The sequence below is a fragment of the Hirundo rustica genome, chromosome 3 (genome assembly GCF_015227805.2).
Source record: "Hirundo rustica isolate bHirRus1 chromosome 3, bHirRus1.pri.v3, whole genome shotgun sequence".
NCBI classification, from domain to species: Eukaryota; Metazoa; Chordata; class Aves; order Passeriformes; family Hirundinidae; genus Hirundo; species Hirundo rustica.
In genome coordinates this window covers 4,552,513-4,568,963 of record NC_053452.1, presented here as the reverse complement: position 1 = coordinate 4,568,963, position 16,451 = coordinate 4,552,513, and the positions used below count along the sequence as shown (strand labels likewise).

The 16,451-nt window shown below is 37.8% G+C and overlaps 1 protein-coding gene across 1 annotated transcript in view; it reads right to left on the bottom strand.

The window, feature by feature from the left end:
• Positions 1–16,451, bottom strand: part of KIF16B (kinesin family member 16B) — a 130,461-nt gene that overhangs the window by 53,505 nt on the left and 60,505 nt on the right. Inside the window, exons 16-19 of the mRNA XM_040060679.2 lie at positions 12,925–13,007; positions 12,659–12,747; positions 4,502–4,555; positions 1,394–2,749 (exon numbers count right to left, since the gene is read on the bottom strand). Of these exons, the coding sequence (XP_039916613.1) occupies positions 1,394–2,749; positions 4,502–4,555; positions 12,659–12,747; positions 12,925–13,007 (1,582 nt within the window). The remainder of the gene's footprint in view (positions 1–1,393; positions 2,750–4,501; positions 4,556–12,658; positions 12,748–12,924; positions 13,008–16,451) is intronic.

Below are 16,451 nucleotides of genomic sequence, written 5' to 3'. Positions count from 1 at the left end.
GTGCAGGGGGACTTTGAAGTAAACAAGAAAAAAAAAAGGAAATATTTTTATTTCCTTGGTGTCTTCTCCAAACCTCCGTTTTCTGGCTGACAACATAATTTTTTTACTACACAACCCTATTTTTGTGGAACCTCCAGTTGTTTATAGCTCACTTCAGTCAAGTGAGATGCTTACTATAGAAAATGTTCAGGACAATTATGGAAAATAATGGCAATATACACAAAATGATGAATCAGTGTTGAAAATGCTTAACCAAAAGCCAAACAATGTAGCTAAAAATGTTGGAAAAGTGACCTCGACACAGTCTATATAAAGCAACTCTCCTGATAATGGTTTAAAAGGAACGGAATACAGAAGAGCTCTTCAATTTGGCAAGTTTCTTCTTTTAGGTGTTTCTTCCACATCTGTTTGAAGGACTTATGAAAAAATATTCAGATAAATTAGTGAAATATTTTAAAAATAGATGACAAACGTTACCTCAAGAAAAAAAAAACCCTCATTTTTTCACTGATAGTCAGAGGTTTTAAAGCTCCAGCATAAACAAATCAGGTAGCACATTTTAAAATGGCAGTTCTGCACTTTTTCCATACTGCAGGGATTGAACACATTAATCTTAGTTAATTTTTGCTCAGATCAAAAAATACCCAAAAGATTTCTTCTTCTTCTTCCACAGAGAAAGATCCTTCCCTACCTGACACTTTTCTTTGAGCCTCCCATACTTGTGATAAATGTTATGCTACAAGATATCTTGAGTATAACTGATGACATTGCTTCTGTGCCTAAAAGGGATTGTCAACACACTGAGCAGTATTAAAGCTTCTGTATATTTTCCAAATTTTACATGGATTTATGGCTAGCTTATTTTTATTTAGCCTTGAAACCAGGGCTATTAAAAAATTAAACATTTACCCCCATTTACTCTTAATACCAGAAGGGTTCAGTACATCACCAGTTGGGAGAGACAGTTGGCAGGTTTACTGTAACAGTCTCCAAATCTTGAACAAACATCTAGCTTGTTACTAGTAAAGAAAAAAAATGTTATACAGAAATAATTTAAGGGAAAAAAAGTTGTTAGATGGTACATTTGCTATGAGGGCAGAACGTAAGGATGTCAGCTTTCTACATAGGTAAAACAATACAAGTACTGTGATGGCTAATGCAAATAATATCCTGCTGAGGGATGGGGTAAGTATCCAAACATACCAGAACTTAATAAATGAGTGAGAAGCCTTTAAAAAGCAGTAGAGTTTCAATTCTGGATAATCTACTTGAAACTCACAAAGAAACTCAAGTACCAGGACACTGAACAAGCTGCACTCTCAACATCCAAGGTATAAAATTATTCTCCTTTCGTGGACAGGTTCTGCTAAATGGAAGATACCACAGCACTCACCGTTCTCGGTCCTGTTCAAGAGCTTTCTGTTCAGCTTCCAGACTTGCCTGCAGCCCTGCCTGTTCGCCACAGCTGTTGTTCAAGGTGGCCAGCTTCTGTTTCTGCTCTTCAATTTCAAAGTCTATGGTGGAACGACGCTGCAAAGCAGAATGCCTCCTTTCTAACTTAGCAACAGCTTGCTCCAGTGCCTCTCTCTGCTGCTTTTCCCTTGATTCAAGTATTTCTTTTTCCTTTTTCCGAACCTTTCCTTCCTGCCGAGCTACATTGGCTGTGAATTCAAAGGTTTCTTGAAGCTGCTGCAGCTGATTTGTGCTAGCCCTATACTGGGCAAGCTGCTCTTCTTTTTCTTCTATTTCTTTCTCTATTTGATAGAGAGTATTATCTAACCCTAACAAGCCCCTATCAAGGACTTCAGAAGCTCTTTGTTTTTCCTCCAGCAGAGCTGGCAAATGATTACTCTTCAGGTACTCAAGCTGGCGTACTTTAGACTGGAGCCTGTATTCCACTGGCTTTATCTTGTCAACTTCTTCAGCCTTGAGTATGGCATCCATAAAGTTTTCATCATCTCTCCTGAGATTCAAATGCTCTTCATGTGCAAATTTTAAGTGCTCCAGAGCTCCATTTTCATCTGCTATTTCCTTTTCTAGGTGATCCATTTGTTGAATTAAGTCTTTTTCCAAAATAGCCAACTGTTCCAGCTGTTTCCTTTTAAACTCTACAAAATCCTGCTGTGCTTTTTCTAACTCTTCATGGTTTTCATCACCTTCAGATCGGGCTTCCTTGACTTTCAAAAGAGACTCTCTGATCTCTTCAAGATCTCTTCTCTCTTCTTCTACTCTTTGCACATCCCCTCTCTTCAGGAGCTCTATCATGACCTGCTTCTCTCGAAGCTGTTCCTCCAGGTGAGCCACCAGCATCACCTGTTCTCTTTCCTGTTCTTCAAGTCTCTTTTTTTCTAATTCCAGCTTAAGATACTGCTCATCTTTTTCCTTTTTCAGTCTTTCTAGTTCACGAAAAATCTGCATTTTCTCTACTTTTTCATTATGATTAAGTTCTTGTAGTCGCTGCAATTCCTCTTTGACCCGGGCAAAAATTTCTTCCTGCTGCTTTTTCTTTTGAAGCTCTATCTCCTGTTGTTCCCGCAATCTCTCTTCTTCAAATTTTTCTTTCTCAGCCAGCAAATCCTTTAACCTGCTTTCAATGTGAACAGTTCTCCGTTTCAGACTCTCCTCCTGTTTTCGTATTTGCAGCTGAACTATTTCTGTCTCTTTGCGCTGTGACTCTACTTCTTGCTGCATCCTTACAAGTTCTGCTTTGTCAGATTTTTGTTTTTCCTCCATCTCTTCTATTTGTTTCCTACAGTAAAACATTTAGATGAAGATAAAAAAGTTTGGACTAAGATTTTTCACTACATAGAACCATTTTTTTTTAAATAGTTTTGTTTTGCTACAGGTTAACATCCCTCATTGCTTGGAAATGTCTCAACACTTAAGACAAATCAAAAAGAGATTCGTATAGTCTGTGTCAGTATAAAAGGCTGGACATATATAAAGTTATAGGAAGACATACTATATAGCACTTACATTATTAAAAAATTAGACTGTATTCTGTCAAATCAAATCAAAAGAGTAATAGAACATATCCATGCACACAGTGCAGAGTAAATATGTGGGGTTTTTTACATACATACATTCTCATGCACAAAAGCTTGTATAGAAGCCCTTGATTAGCCATTTGCCTCACCAAATTTAAGCCAACAGATGAATTAAAGCAAACCTAATGTTTTCACTTTAGGTAACTCCAACTGAATTACTGATAAACAAGATTATAAGATTTAAGACAAATTATTATGTCCTGTGTAATCTCTCGTACTTGAGGGTTACCATTATCCCCATAATACAAGTAGATACAAGTCAACTGCAAGTCAACTGGTTATTTTGCCAGAAGTCAGAAGAATTAAAGCAAATCAACTTCTGAATTCAAAGAATTTAATTCAATCTGAATTCAAATTCCACCAACATAACAAAAAAGGATAAATATCAGTGATCCTGTGTTGCATTAGTTGCTGAATAGTATATCAGTTCTTCAGAGCTTCAGGCTTTTTCTGAGTTTATTTCACTTAGTACCAACTGCATAAAGAGCTCTATCAAAATGGAGCACACTATCTAAAGCTGAGAAGGCAGAAAGGTTTTTGGGTTGAGAATCTATTCAGTGCTGAGATCTGCAACGAGGCACAGCTATCACTTCCACAGTCTTAGCAGGTATGATGAGCCAAAACAATCAACTCAGTTTGCCAATGCTTTCTTTTGTATTTCAAACCAACTTCCACATAATATTCTGAAAAGAATGATTAATATGCCCATTCCACACCAAGGTTTGATGTAAGTGAAGCAGAAAGTAACACGTGAGTTTCTCTTATCACTATTCAATCCAGACACAAACCACAAAAAAGAGATATGAATTAAGAATGTAATTTGCCATCTTTTAAAGTAAAACTGTGAAAAATTAAATTTTGTAGTGCACTAAATAGTTCACTTTTGTTATTACACTGCACTGGGTAGTTTGTCATATTTGCACACAGGGATGGTTTTATTATATTTTGCCCACAGTATGTTCTGTACCCCCTCTGTGTTCTGGTGTTGGTATCCTCTAGTTGGTCCCTCCCTATGCCACTCCCCTAAGTTGTTTCCCATTGGTTGTGGTTCCTCTCCCTGCCCCTTCTTCCCTAGGTTTAAAATCCCCACCATGAGACTTTCTTTTTTTGTCCCTCCTGGAGTTTGGGTTCTACAATAAAGCTGTGGGACCATGGTCCTGAGGAAGAAAAAGAGCACCTCTGTCTTTTACCATCTGTCCATTATCAGGGTAATGCACTGGGATCTGGAGCTAGCCAAGATTTGACTCTGGGAGCGAGGAACCCCAATAATTATTATATTGTATCTGTACAATCTATCCAGAGTTTCTTTGCTAAATATCAGTTAGCTCCAATTCAGCTATTCAGGATTGTCTTGCTGAATAATGGCGTGATTCCAAATTCATGATTTAAAGGAGTCTATAACCTGTATATATAGACATACATACGCACATAAATACCACAGAGAACAATGTTACCTTTTGCTTTCCAATTTTTCAAGCTCCTCTCGTTGCTGTCTCTCGAATTCTAGCCTAGATTAAAAGAAAAAATAACATAAAGAATACAGCAAAAAGGTTGTTTTCTGATTACCACAAAAATAGGAAGACATGATGCAATTTTCTGTCTGTTTAGATGATAATGATACAAATGAAGTTTTGTAAGACTACTTTCTACAAGAACAGAAAATAGTTCCTTCATTAAGGTTACAAATTAGGCATCATGCTGACATGAGTATAAATAGAAAAACAATTTAATTTCTGGGGAAATAATTATTTAAAAAGTAAAGTTAAGCAAGACATAGAGATGATTAGCATAGCCTCTGTGAGTTAACTACATGCAGACATGGCAATCAATACACAGAAATTTAATTTCTCTACCTTAGACAGATCGGTCCTTTTACAGGGAAAAGACTGCCATGGGAGGCAGGGGGAAACAGAGCGATCAATTGAGAAAGGAATTGATAGAAAAAACATATTAGCAGTACAGAATACTTTAAAATCAACAGCACTTTGTTTTACTGGAGGTTAAATTGGTTAGATTCATAGAACATCCATCATTATTACATCTCAGAAGTAGAATTCAAATAATTATTCTTTCTAAACACATTTTTCAAATGCCAATGCCAGCTAAAGTAATTCTCTTCATCCTATGGTTTAGTAACTTAGTCATTTCTGAGAAGGGAACAGGCTGCAAAACTACAGTAGTGTGTTCTAACAGTTCTGCCATTTCCTTCCAAGGAAAAGAAAAAAATCCCAAATACTCCTAGGATGTAATCAGTGGGGTTGAAAAACTCCAAAGTGCATATTCAAGCACAGAACATGACTGAAACCCATTCATTTAAAATATTTTAAGATCTAAATGTATTTAGTTTGACAAGGTTCTCAATAAGCATGAGAGAGCATTTTTCATAATTTTTTATATCAGTTTTTATTACAGTTGTACACAAGTATTTTTCTTATTTTAATTTCATTAGAAAGATTTATCTTTTATTTAAGGAACTATTTAACAGCAAATATTAAAAAGGCAGAAAGAACCTATATATGGATTAAGTTACTCAACCAAATATACACATATTCAGTATTTCAGGCTTGTTACAGCATAAAGATATACACGCTAGTGAAACAGTCTATAAATATTAAAAGAAAATGCAAGACTGCACCACAAGTTAACTTCAAGTTTCTGATAAACTTCAGTTTAAGACATTGTCACCACAATTATATAGATAGATTCCTAAAAATAAGGAATTTTTAATATTTCTTTTTAAAGTCATAGAAATGGACAAAACATAAAGAAATTGCCCTTGAAAATATGCAAATAGTACATTAATAATCTAACATTTATAAAGATATTGTAACAAAGTGTCATTCCTGTATGTTCAATAAGTATCTTTCTAATGGCTCCAACAAGGGAGAATGACGACCTGCATAAATTCAGTATTTAATTTTTCCCAATTTCTCACAAATTCATTTAAAAATTTGTCTTCCACAATCCCTAAGTGATTAGCCATGTAGATTTTTTACCCATATCCAGACATTCAAGCTTTGATGTAACTGTCTCACGTAAGAGTCCCATCACATTCGCATTAAACTAAGGTGGGCACAAGGACAGATGATGATAACTTAGTATTTTTAATTTGATCAAAATTTCTGCAGCAGTAATGCTGCAGAAATCCACAAAGTGGATGCAAAATCCACGGAGTGCTGAAAGGGAACAAGCAGCCATCTTGGGGGCTTTCAGGAAGCAAAAACTTAATTCAGTGATTAACATGCGCTTTGGGTTTTTCTCCCTCCCCCTTTTCTTTTTTTTTTTTTTTTAGTTAAAGTTATTCCTCAAAATTTCTCCCTTTGGCTGTGATCTGCTACCTGAAATTCAGAGCTTTTTAGCTATCACTTCTTGGGCTTGGCTGACAAAATGTCATAATTATTTCAGTCCAGAATAATACAGACCCTGGGAAATACTACTCTGGTTTGTGGAAATGCAGGTTTCCTTTGGGTGCTGTCACATGTAGATCATCTTTGCTTAGACAGTTGGCAAAGAACAATTTGACTGTATTCCCATGCTTGGTTAAGCCACAATGAAGGAAAATGTTAGATCAGCTAACATAACATGCAAAACCCAGAGCAAAACCTTTTGGTGTTTTGACTGTCCTATAAAACACATGATTTGGCAGATATATTTTATATAAGCATAAAAATGGTAACTAACTTTGGATTGAGATCTCATACAAAGAAAATGAGCCATCACAGCAATCAGTCTGGTACAAAAACAGATCAGGGATTAAAAATTATTTTCTCTTTGAGGAATTGTCCCTAAAACCTTCAACAGTGGCATCATGACAACCACTTTTACCTTAGACTGAAATGAAGCTGGAGGTGCCCAAAAAGTTTTTCAGGAAAAAGAAAGAAGTGAATTGTGCAAAACTGGTTCTTTCTTCAGCGAAAAAGGTTCTTTCCCAAAGCAAAATATGGATCATCATTACCCCTCCACTTAACAGCCTCCAAATGCAACACTGAGGTGTTTTAAAAGTGCATGTTTAGTGCATTTTAGACCACTAAATACTTGTATGAAACCAGGAGTTACTGCTGCCTGGAGATGCCTAAGATGGTCAGAGCTCCAGTGACGGCTCTCCAACAATGAGGTTATTCACAGCGTCTCCATTCTCCAAGGTGCTCATGCTGCAGCCCTTCTTCTGCAGGGTAAAAATGATGCCAGCCTTCCTTAGCTGGCTGCCTATTTTCAGGATGTATTTAAGAACGCGCCACTTTTGACACCTCTGGAATATTTGCTTCAAACTGATTGTGGGCTCAAAAGTTATTTCAGGACAGGAGAGAATCTAGGGAGGCAGGACATGCCTGACTGGAGTAACCTTGTTTCTTCAAAAAGATACTACAAAAAAAAAAAATCACAGCATCACAAAAGAAAAAAACTAAAACCACAGAGGTTGTAACAGATCACTGCCAGCTTTACAAAGAACATACACAAGACTGACGTTTTTGTGTTTAGTTTATCCTAATAAAAATCTTTCTCACATAACCTCTATTCATGTTTCACATCCCTTTATTCATGTGAGCGCTACTGTGAATTGAAAAAAGCATATTAGCTTGAAATTAAAAAAGAAACACACAGATATTAAAAGACTAGAACATACTCTTTCTTCTTTTGTAGATCTACCACAAAGGAACTTAATCTGATCTGTGTTGAATTAAATAGACACCATTTTTCTGGGAAGTGTGTCATATCTAGTGATAAGAGCAGTGTAGATAAGCTGCAGAGGAGGGAAGTCTGTTCTACTAGAACAGTACTATATACTTAATTTGCACAGCACAAAAGTGCAATCTGATACTACATCTGTTAGGAAAGACTGAGTACTGGCAGGACAACAGAGATGTTACACTGCCGTTCAGTATGCCAATTAATGAGATTAATTAAAAAAAAAATCACAACAACAAAAAAAAAGCAACAAAACAAACCCCCCATACTAAACTGTCAGAGACAGTTCATACCTCACACATTGATACAAAGTTTTGCTCATTATAACAAAACCTGTATAAAGAAGCAACAACAAAAGAAGCCTCCCTGAAAATACCTGACTGGGACTTTGGACTGCATAAATTAAACCACTAAGATTAGATAAAGGGAAAACCCATACTTTAATCATCTCTGGCCCAGGAAAAAACAAAGCTGAAGAAGAGGAATGCATCCACAAGAAAGTCAAATTCAGCAGAGATTGTTCCCTGGCTGAGTTTGGGGTGGGAGACACAGAAGCCAGGCTTGCACAGACTCCCCCACAAAATGATGCAGGGGGTGGAGGAGGTTTCAGGTGTAACCTTTGCTTAGAGGCAGTGAACACCCATCCTCCTTCACACAAACTGGAACCCTCCACCCCACGGGCCACATCCACGGGGCATTCACATGCCAGGCAGCTGAGGGGGTGTCATAATCCATCAAAGACCCCCCAAAGTGCCCTCCGCAGAGTAATTCCTGAAGCCTTGCACCACAGGACTACACATGATACAACAAAGGCAACGGCAAAGTCCCCCAACACCAGGGAGGTGCCTGGGTTTTCCTACCCAGCCTGAGTGTATATTCACCCATTGGATTCTATGCTTTTTTGGAGGGACCTTCACCACCGAGAAGACCAGCTGGAGAGGATCAACAGAGCATCGCTGGGATCCATGGTGTGGTGATATTTTCCTTGTCCTGTCTCTGTCAACCCCTTTCTGCCTATTTTCTATTTTTTCTTTCTTTCTCTTTCTCTCTCTCACATCTCCTATCAAATAAAACCCATACTGCTGTCACTGGCATATGGTCTCGTTTGCACCTTGATTCAGGCTGAGGCATTTCTAAGAACTTTAGTAACAGGATCATGACATAAACCCATGACCAGACCAAGGTTTCTCATCGATAGTTTCACTAGTTACAGTACCGTGTAGCTAAGAAAAGGTCCACAAATGAAATCTTCAGCATAAATCTCCATGCAAAATGCTATTTTACCCAAAGCTTATTATCTGAAGCAGTGTTCCATGACACTAGATTAAAGACTGGGAAGAAGTAGAACAAAGAATTTTGCACATTGAGCCAAAATTTTATGCAAGATGTTTTCCCACATATGGGAAATCAACGGCCAAACAAAAAGGCACACACAAGAAAAAGACCATCCATCTGAAAACGCAATTAAGGACAATGCTGGTTTTCACATGGAAAAGATACAGATACAGTAAGCAAGACCCTTCATGTCACTTTCACAACTGAAGGTAATACCCCACAGGCTCTTCTGCCATTGTTTGCTAAAGATGCTGGATCTTAGCAGATTTCAGCCTACAAATATTGCAAATTTAGCCACCTCTTTAGGTTATTAATACTGAAACTGGAAGAAAAGGCTAAATTAACAACTGGCAGAATGCTAGTCAGCCAAGAAAACTGCTCAGAAAAAACCCCAAAGGGCCAGCCACTGAATCCTGGCCTGCACTGATGGTTGGGAGTGTAACATCATGTTGAGAGAAACTGACACTCCAATCTACTGTAGGAAAGGGTCATAGCATTGCTCCTGATAAAGCAAACAAGTAAACAAACAAACAAACTGGATTCGGTGTAGGATATTCTTTTCCATTCTGCACTTTTCCAGAATGTAAGACGCTCCATCCCCCTTCTTGGGTGCAATTACCCTGCCTTTACTAATCAGTGATACCATTTATTGAATGTTTCATCCAGGCTGAACATCGTCACCACTAAGAAAAATAACCCTCTAGCACAGCACTTGTTTGGCAGTATTCTTAGCTGCAAGTAGAGAGTTTGGAGTCTGCTTTACTCAAAACCTATTTAACTTGCATTTATCCCAGTCCCTTATTTCCCTTAAAGCAACACCTTCTGAACAATTTTCTCTTTGTGACAACCTCACCACACAATCAGGAAAATTCCTGTGCTGTTTGAAGAGGAGATGTTAAAAAACTAGCATTAGCATCAACATAAATAAATTTAAAATTGTCAGGGTGCAATTTTCAGGTACAGCTGAAAAGCTGCTCTTGCTTAACTGCTGTCCATAAAGATGTATCAATTATTGAAGGTGCTTTCTTCTACTGATTTGTAGGGCTCAGGTAAATAGCAGTGCAACCTTCAGAGCCTGCCTCTGCAGCAGTATAAAAGCAGACGGAACAGTAACATTTGAGGTATGGAGCTTTTTGCAGGGTTAGGGTTTTTTGATTGATTTGTTTTTTGGGGAGGAAGGGGACATGCAGCTGTTTGTTTCTTTTAAATCACTATTGATCTATTGGGATCTACCTAAATCACTGATCTATTAGGACAACACTCACCTCCACACAGCATGAACTGTGTATATTCTTAGGTATGGTATCAATGATATGCAATGTGTCCTGGGCTGCATCCAAAGCCGTTACGGGCAGCGATCCAGGGAGGTGGTTCTGAACCAAGGCTCTGCTCGGGTGAGACCCCCCCAGCTCTGGGGTCCCAGCACAGCAAGGACATGGAATTGTTGAAGTCAAGGGCCACAAAGATGCTCATAGGGCTGGGGAGCTCTCCTATGCAGACAGGCTGGGAACTGGGACTGTTCAGCCTGGAGAAGTCACTTCACCCTTTCAGTACTTGAATGGGGATGGGGAGAGATTCTGCAGCAGAGCTGCTGCAGTAGGACAAGGGGTAAAGGTTTTACACTGAAAGAAGGTAGATTCAGAATATATTTAAAGGAGTTTTTTTACAATGAGGGTGGCACAAATTAAACTTACCCAGTGGGGTGGTGGATGCCCTGTGCCTGGAAACATTCAAGATCAGGCTGGATGGGGCTCTGAGGAACCTGGTCTAGTCAAAGATGCCTCTGCTCATGGCAGAGGGGGTTGGAACTAGGTGACTTTTAAAGATCCCTTCCAACCCAAATGATGCTATGATTCAGAAGCTCCCTCATTCAGAAAAAATTATGCACACTACAGTGAATTCAGAACAACTTCAGATAGGTTTTACTGCTGACAAACAAGTGATCTGGCATTCCTTATGCTTTATGAGACTTAAGCACAATCCTTTCTTGTGTTTACAAATTAAGCAGGAAAAAATTCCTCCAAGACAGTTCACAAATATTAAATGAATGCAGACTTAATCCTCTGCTTATAGTTTTTAGTTTAATAAAATAGAGGCATGAAGTGTTCAGGAATATTATGTGTATTTCACCTAATCGTATTCTCAATTTCAAGAGCAAGAGTGCTCTTACAATCACATCAAAGAAAGGGAAATTCACAGGAAGTGTTAAATGGGAAAAATTGCAGTGTTTTGAAAAATTGCTGCATATATTGACAATCTAATAATATTATCCATACTGTATGATTTCCAGAAAAGCAAGGCAAGCTGCAAACTAAGGGGGGAAAAAAAAAAAAAAAAAAAAAAAAAAAAAAAAAAAAAAAAAAAAAAAAAAAAAAGAACTTTCAATCTAATCCCTCAGAGACAATCCAGTAACTCTCCAGACTCTCTGTGTTTTTAGGGTTTTTAAAGTAAGTTCTATAGGAAAAAAATCACTTCTGTAAGGATTTGGCATTATCTGAAGACAGTAAGAATGCTTCAGCTGGGAAATATTTTTTAAGCACACCTTCAACTGGGTCTTGTCCATGCCATTATATTTTGCTGTAAATCTGAGAGAGTTGAGGTCAGTACTATTCAGTATAATGCAAGTATTCATAACAATATTGTAGCAGAATAACATTCTCAGTCAGGGAAAAGACCAGGATAGCTCACCAATAACCAGAGGCAGCAACAGCCAGGAACCTTCCCCAGCTCATGGAAAACATAATACTAGCAAACTGTCACCGAAAGTTTTTAGATTCAATTATTTGAAAAGCTGAAGAAATAGAAAAGTATACTTATACTATGCTTTTTTAAAATGTTCTTTATCATCCCTATCTGAAAACAGATAGGTTATTAGCAACCAATCTTGAGATCTCTGTAAGTAGCTCAGTAGCAAAAGGGTAACAGTCACATTTGAAGCAGTGTTATTAAACACACTCCCTGTATTTCAGACATTGTTTAACTAGAAATTATTACCTGTCCAGTCTTCCTAAATCCTAAAGGATAGAGATTTCCAAGTAAAGCTTGGGAATAAAGCTGCACTATCCAAGGATATAATTCAATTTACAGTCAGTTTTTCAAAAGCACATAGGTGGTTAAATTGCCTCATCTCATACTCAAAACACAGGCCCTAGCTACAGAATAAAACACCATCAGATCTCTGTAAGTCACTTTAGGAACAGTGGAAAAATCACTAAAAACAGCTTCTCTACCATAAGCATTCTATCTCATTGTAACTGCATAATAAAACTTTTTTCTATATTTTAATTTGGCCACTTACTCAGATTTACTGGCAGAGAACACAAGACATTCATTTCCCAGACTTTTTATGCTTGTACTGGTATTATATGAACCCAAGAAATCTTAATTTTCAGTTCAAAATGCATTTTTCTCAGGAAAAATAGTTAACTATTAGTAGTTAATTAATAGTAATTCTGAAGAAAATGCAAATTAAAATTTGCCATGCCATTATTTTGCTGAACTGCTTTAGTCATAATGCTTCTCAAACATTTCAAACAGCTAAAACAAAGAATGATTGGAATTATAACAACTTTATTTTAGAATATACTCACCCTGGATTATAAAGCATAACTGCTGACAGATTCTCACAAGATTTAGAAAGATCAGTCATAGACAAGCTGAAGGAAGATAGCAGTCCACTCTAACAACAGACCATAAAATAAAAGTGTTAGATAAGCTTACAAACTCTTTCTTTGATGAAGTTACTAAAGTACATGAAGCAAATGAAAAAAGGCATCATACAACAATCAAGGCATGTCTGTACTAGAAATAAAATTGTGAAAAGGTTTAAATTTACCAAACACTGATTTAATCTCACCTTCCTTTTCTCCCTTAGCTTAGCAGCTTCTTTAGGGTGGTTGAAGCGAAACATGTTGGTTCTTCCAAGCAATATAACAGCACCTGATGAGAAAAACACGCACCACTCACTGACAACATTCTGCAGCTGAAAGGACCATGTAATTTTTCAGACACACCACATGTAAGCAAAGACTTCCACTGAGCAAGAACAAAATGAAAATGCATTTTCACAAGTGAATAACCATGCATAGTCACAGCTACCTTAACTGATGCATACAGTGTATTCCTTCCTCTTCCTACTTCGACAAAAATGAAGCCCACACATGTTCACACACTGCATGAATATGACTGACTCAAGGTCAATCATGTTCATGGAGATCAGTTAAAGAATAAACATAGGGAGAGGAAGCAGCTGCCCCAATTTGATCTATATACTCTTTTAACAGTGCTACTTTGGAAGCCACCAGCAGATGAAGATTCAACAGGGACATCCATAAATGCAACAAGAAACAAACTTGTCCATCTGCTACTGATCACTGGTCAGGTTTGAATCACTAAAAGCTCCAGATCCAGCTCCATTATTTGTGCTCTCACATTTTTCTTCTCCACGTGGAACACTGAAGTTTATTGTTATTCAAAACAGGATTATTAGACTTTAATACCCAACAGCTATTTTCTGATGGAAGAATCTTGAATAATTCACATTGCTCAATGCACATCTATTATTGTATTTAATCAGTTAAGGTATAGGTCACAAATAAAGAGATTTTGAGCAATTCTTATCACATTTTAAAGACAATGGTACCAGGATTAATACTTCCCTACTAAGAAGTATATTGTCAGTGATGTCTCACTACTGTCATAACATGGAAGTCTTCCAAGTTCAGCACCTCAGAATCAAGCATTTATCTGTCAGTCAGTACGAAGCATTTTTAAAAAGAAAAAGGACTCCATTACACTCACAGTATGAAAAAAATGTACTTAAACTCATCACTACAAACTCTTACCATCTGATAATGACATGATGCCCTTAGCAAGGAATGCTTCTCTTAAAATCAGCTTAATTAGGAATATCCATTCAAATTTGGTGATCCAGTCTTAGCAAATAATGGCAAAAAGCACTACAATCACTTCTTGCTGTCTACACAACGCCTCAGTTTTGGATCACATTTGCAGTTTACTCCAGTCAAATCTCAAAAAGAATTACCTTTCAAAACACTGTATGAAATTCCTTCGGTTACTTTCAAGTGAAGATAAAAACAATGAATTGTAAACATTTGTGACCACTTCACTAGGTGGAAGCAACATAACTAAATGAATTAAATTTTCAGAATTAATATAAATGTGCGTGCCTAACTTCATAAATTTTAAGGCAGACAGGAGAGAGAGACTTAACAAAAGCACACAAGAGTCAATCCTAAATGATGGGTCATTTGAATAACTCCTAGGTTCCTCTTTTATGTACAGAAGGTTGACAGTTTAACCAAAAACCCTGAAAACTTATTCTAAGGTGAAGATATATTTAAGGTAAATGACAGACTGTAATTGTGAATATTAACTCAGTTACCTTCATAAATCCTACCATACATTCCTATGACTAAAAAAATATTGTTAGTTCAGTTACATTTACAAAACCACCATGTTAGCCAGAATTCGCAAATGATACAAGAAATCCATAGAAGGAAGTGGCAATCAATTACCATGCCTCCTATTATTTTTAAACTCCATGATGGTCTAAAAAATTTACCACATTTTCAAATGAACAGCTATTAAAGATGAACGGAAGCATTTAAATATATCAGCAGTTAATCAGTGTTACCTAAAAGCAGGTATTTAAGGACGCTGACACTTCATGCTGTGAGACTAAATGCTAACACAGCTGGGATAAATGGATTGCACACGAATCCTTCAACTACTGATTTCATCAGTTTTACACACCTAACGTCACAGTTGCCACCTTCCTCTCAGACTCAGTCTCAGACACACAAAAGGTCAGCTTAGGCAGCAGTTTTTTACAGTTTAGCAACCCTAGCAACCCTTTCCCCTTTAAGTTGCAAATTTTTGTCTAAAGAAATTTGTGAGGGGAAAAATGTCATGTTTCCACTCTTAGCAGTACAAAAATCAAGTTGGAATATGCATCTGAAAGAGGGAAAGAGCATCCAAACTCCCACTTTCTTCTGAGGCACACTGAACATCTTCTGCCTTTAAAATGCAGCAGGATAAAATAAAAACGATTCATCACAATTCAATTTGTATTGTTTACAGTGATGTCAATGTTTCTGTTAACAATTCAGGCATTAGATTTACTCAAACCTAAGACCAAGGGGGTTGGGATTTTTTTCCCCCCTATCTGTGATAAAAACAAGCACATATGCCTCTCATTTTACATGAAGAAACAGGCACGCTAAAAAAAAAACAGAAAAACCCCAAAACTCCTTGCTTTCTGCACACAGACTTTACAGAAGTGTTCTTAGAGTTCAGAAGGGATGCAGGACTCCACTTGTTTAACAATGCATTCCTCTTCTGTTAGCCTAAGCTTACTCTGAAAGCTTCTTTTAAGGGAAGTAATGTGAGACACCAGTCCTTTTCAGCTTCTTGCTAAATGGGAAGATATTCTGGGTGCTTCTGGAACCTAAAACATCAGGAAGTTCTCCTGCAGCACTCATCAGCTCACTTGTCAGTCAGTCCTTTCCAGGCCAACACAATATATCTTGTTCCCAGCTGCTTTTTAATTTCCAGATGTTAAGGCTTTTACATTAATATTGTAATTCTGTAAACCTCCTGCCTAAGGGTTAACCTCCTCCTTTTTGTCACTTCCTATAGCTGCAGTGAACAGATGCTCTAGCTCAATCTCCTGCTGTACAAGAGAATTTGGCAGTAGTATTAAGTAGGACCAACCTGAAACTTGGGGAGAGGGGCAAGGGTGTCTCTGACACTATTTTAGCCCTATAGAGATCTATATCCTTTTCCTTAATGTTACAGTGATCTAGCATGGAGTTCACTTTGTGTAAAATGAACAGAATCAAAGGGTAGCTATCAAATCATAACCAAGATTTTGAAGTTGTTGGGGGTCAGGATTTTTCCTTTTGTTTGTTTCTCTTAGGGAATTTTCTCCCATTTTGTTGGGAAGAAACAATAAGGACCGGGATTTAAGAGAGACAAAACAAGTTGCCAAGCTCAGGGGGAGGAGGACACTGGCTGCACTTCTGAGGGTTTCTTTTGGAGGGGCAGAGATACCAAAGAATTTGGCTGGGGAAAAGGGGGCTGGGCACAGCTCCTAGCTCGCTTGGCTTTGGAGGAAAACAGTCAAACTGCTGTTTGGGGAAGTGAAGGGGGGGATATTCATTGTCATCGCTCGAGCTCAGCCCTTGCCTGGTTTCTTCTCCTGTGGGTGAGCCTTTGCTCCCGAGAGCAGCCATTGAACTAGGACCTTATTGGCACACTGCCTCACTTGAAAAGGACTCTTGCCATCTGTTCGGGTGCCTCAGGGGGAAAAGACCGGACCGTGACCCCCTTTTGGGAATCTTTCTGGCTGTGTGCGGCAGA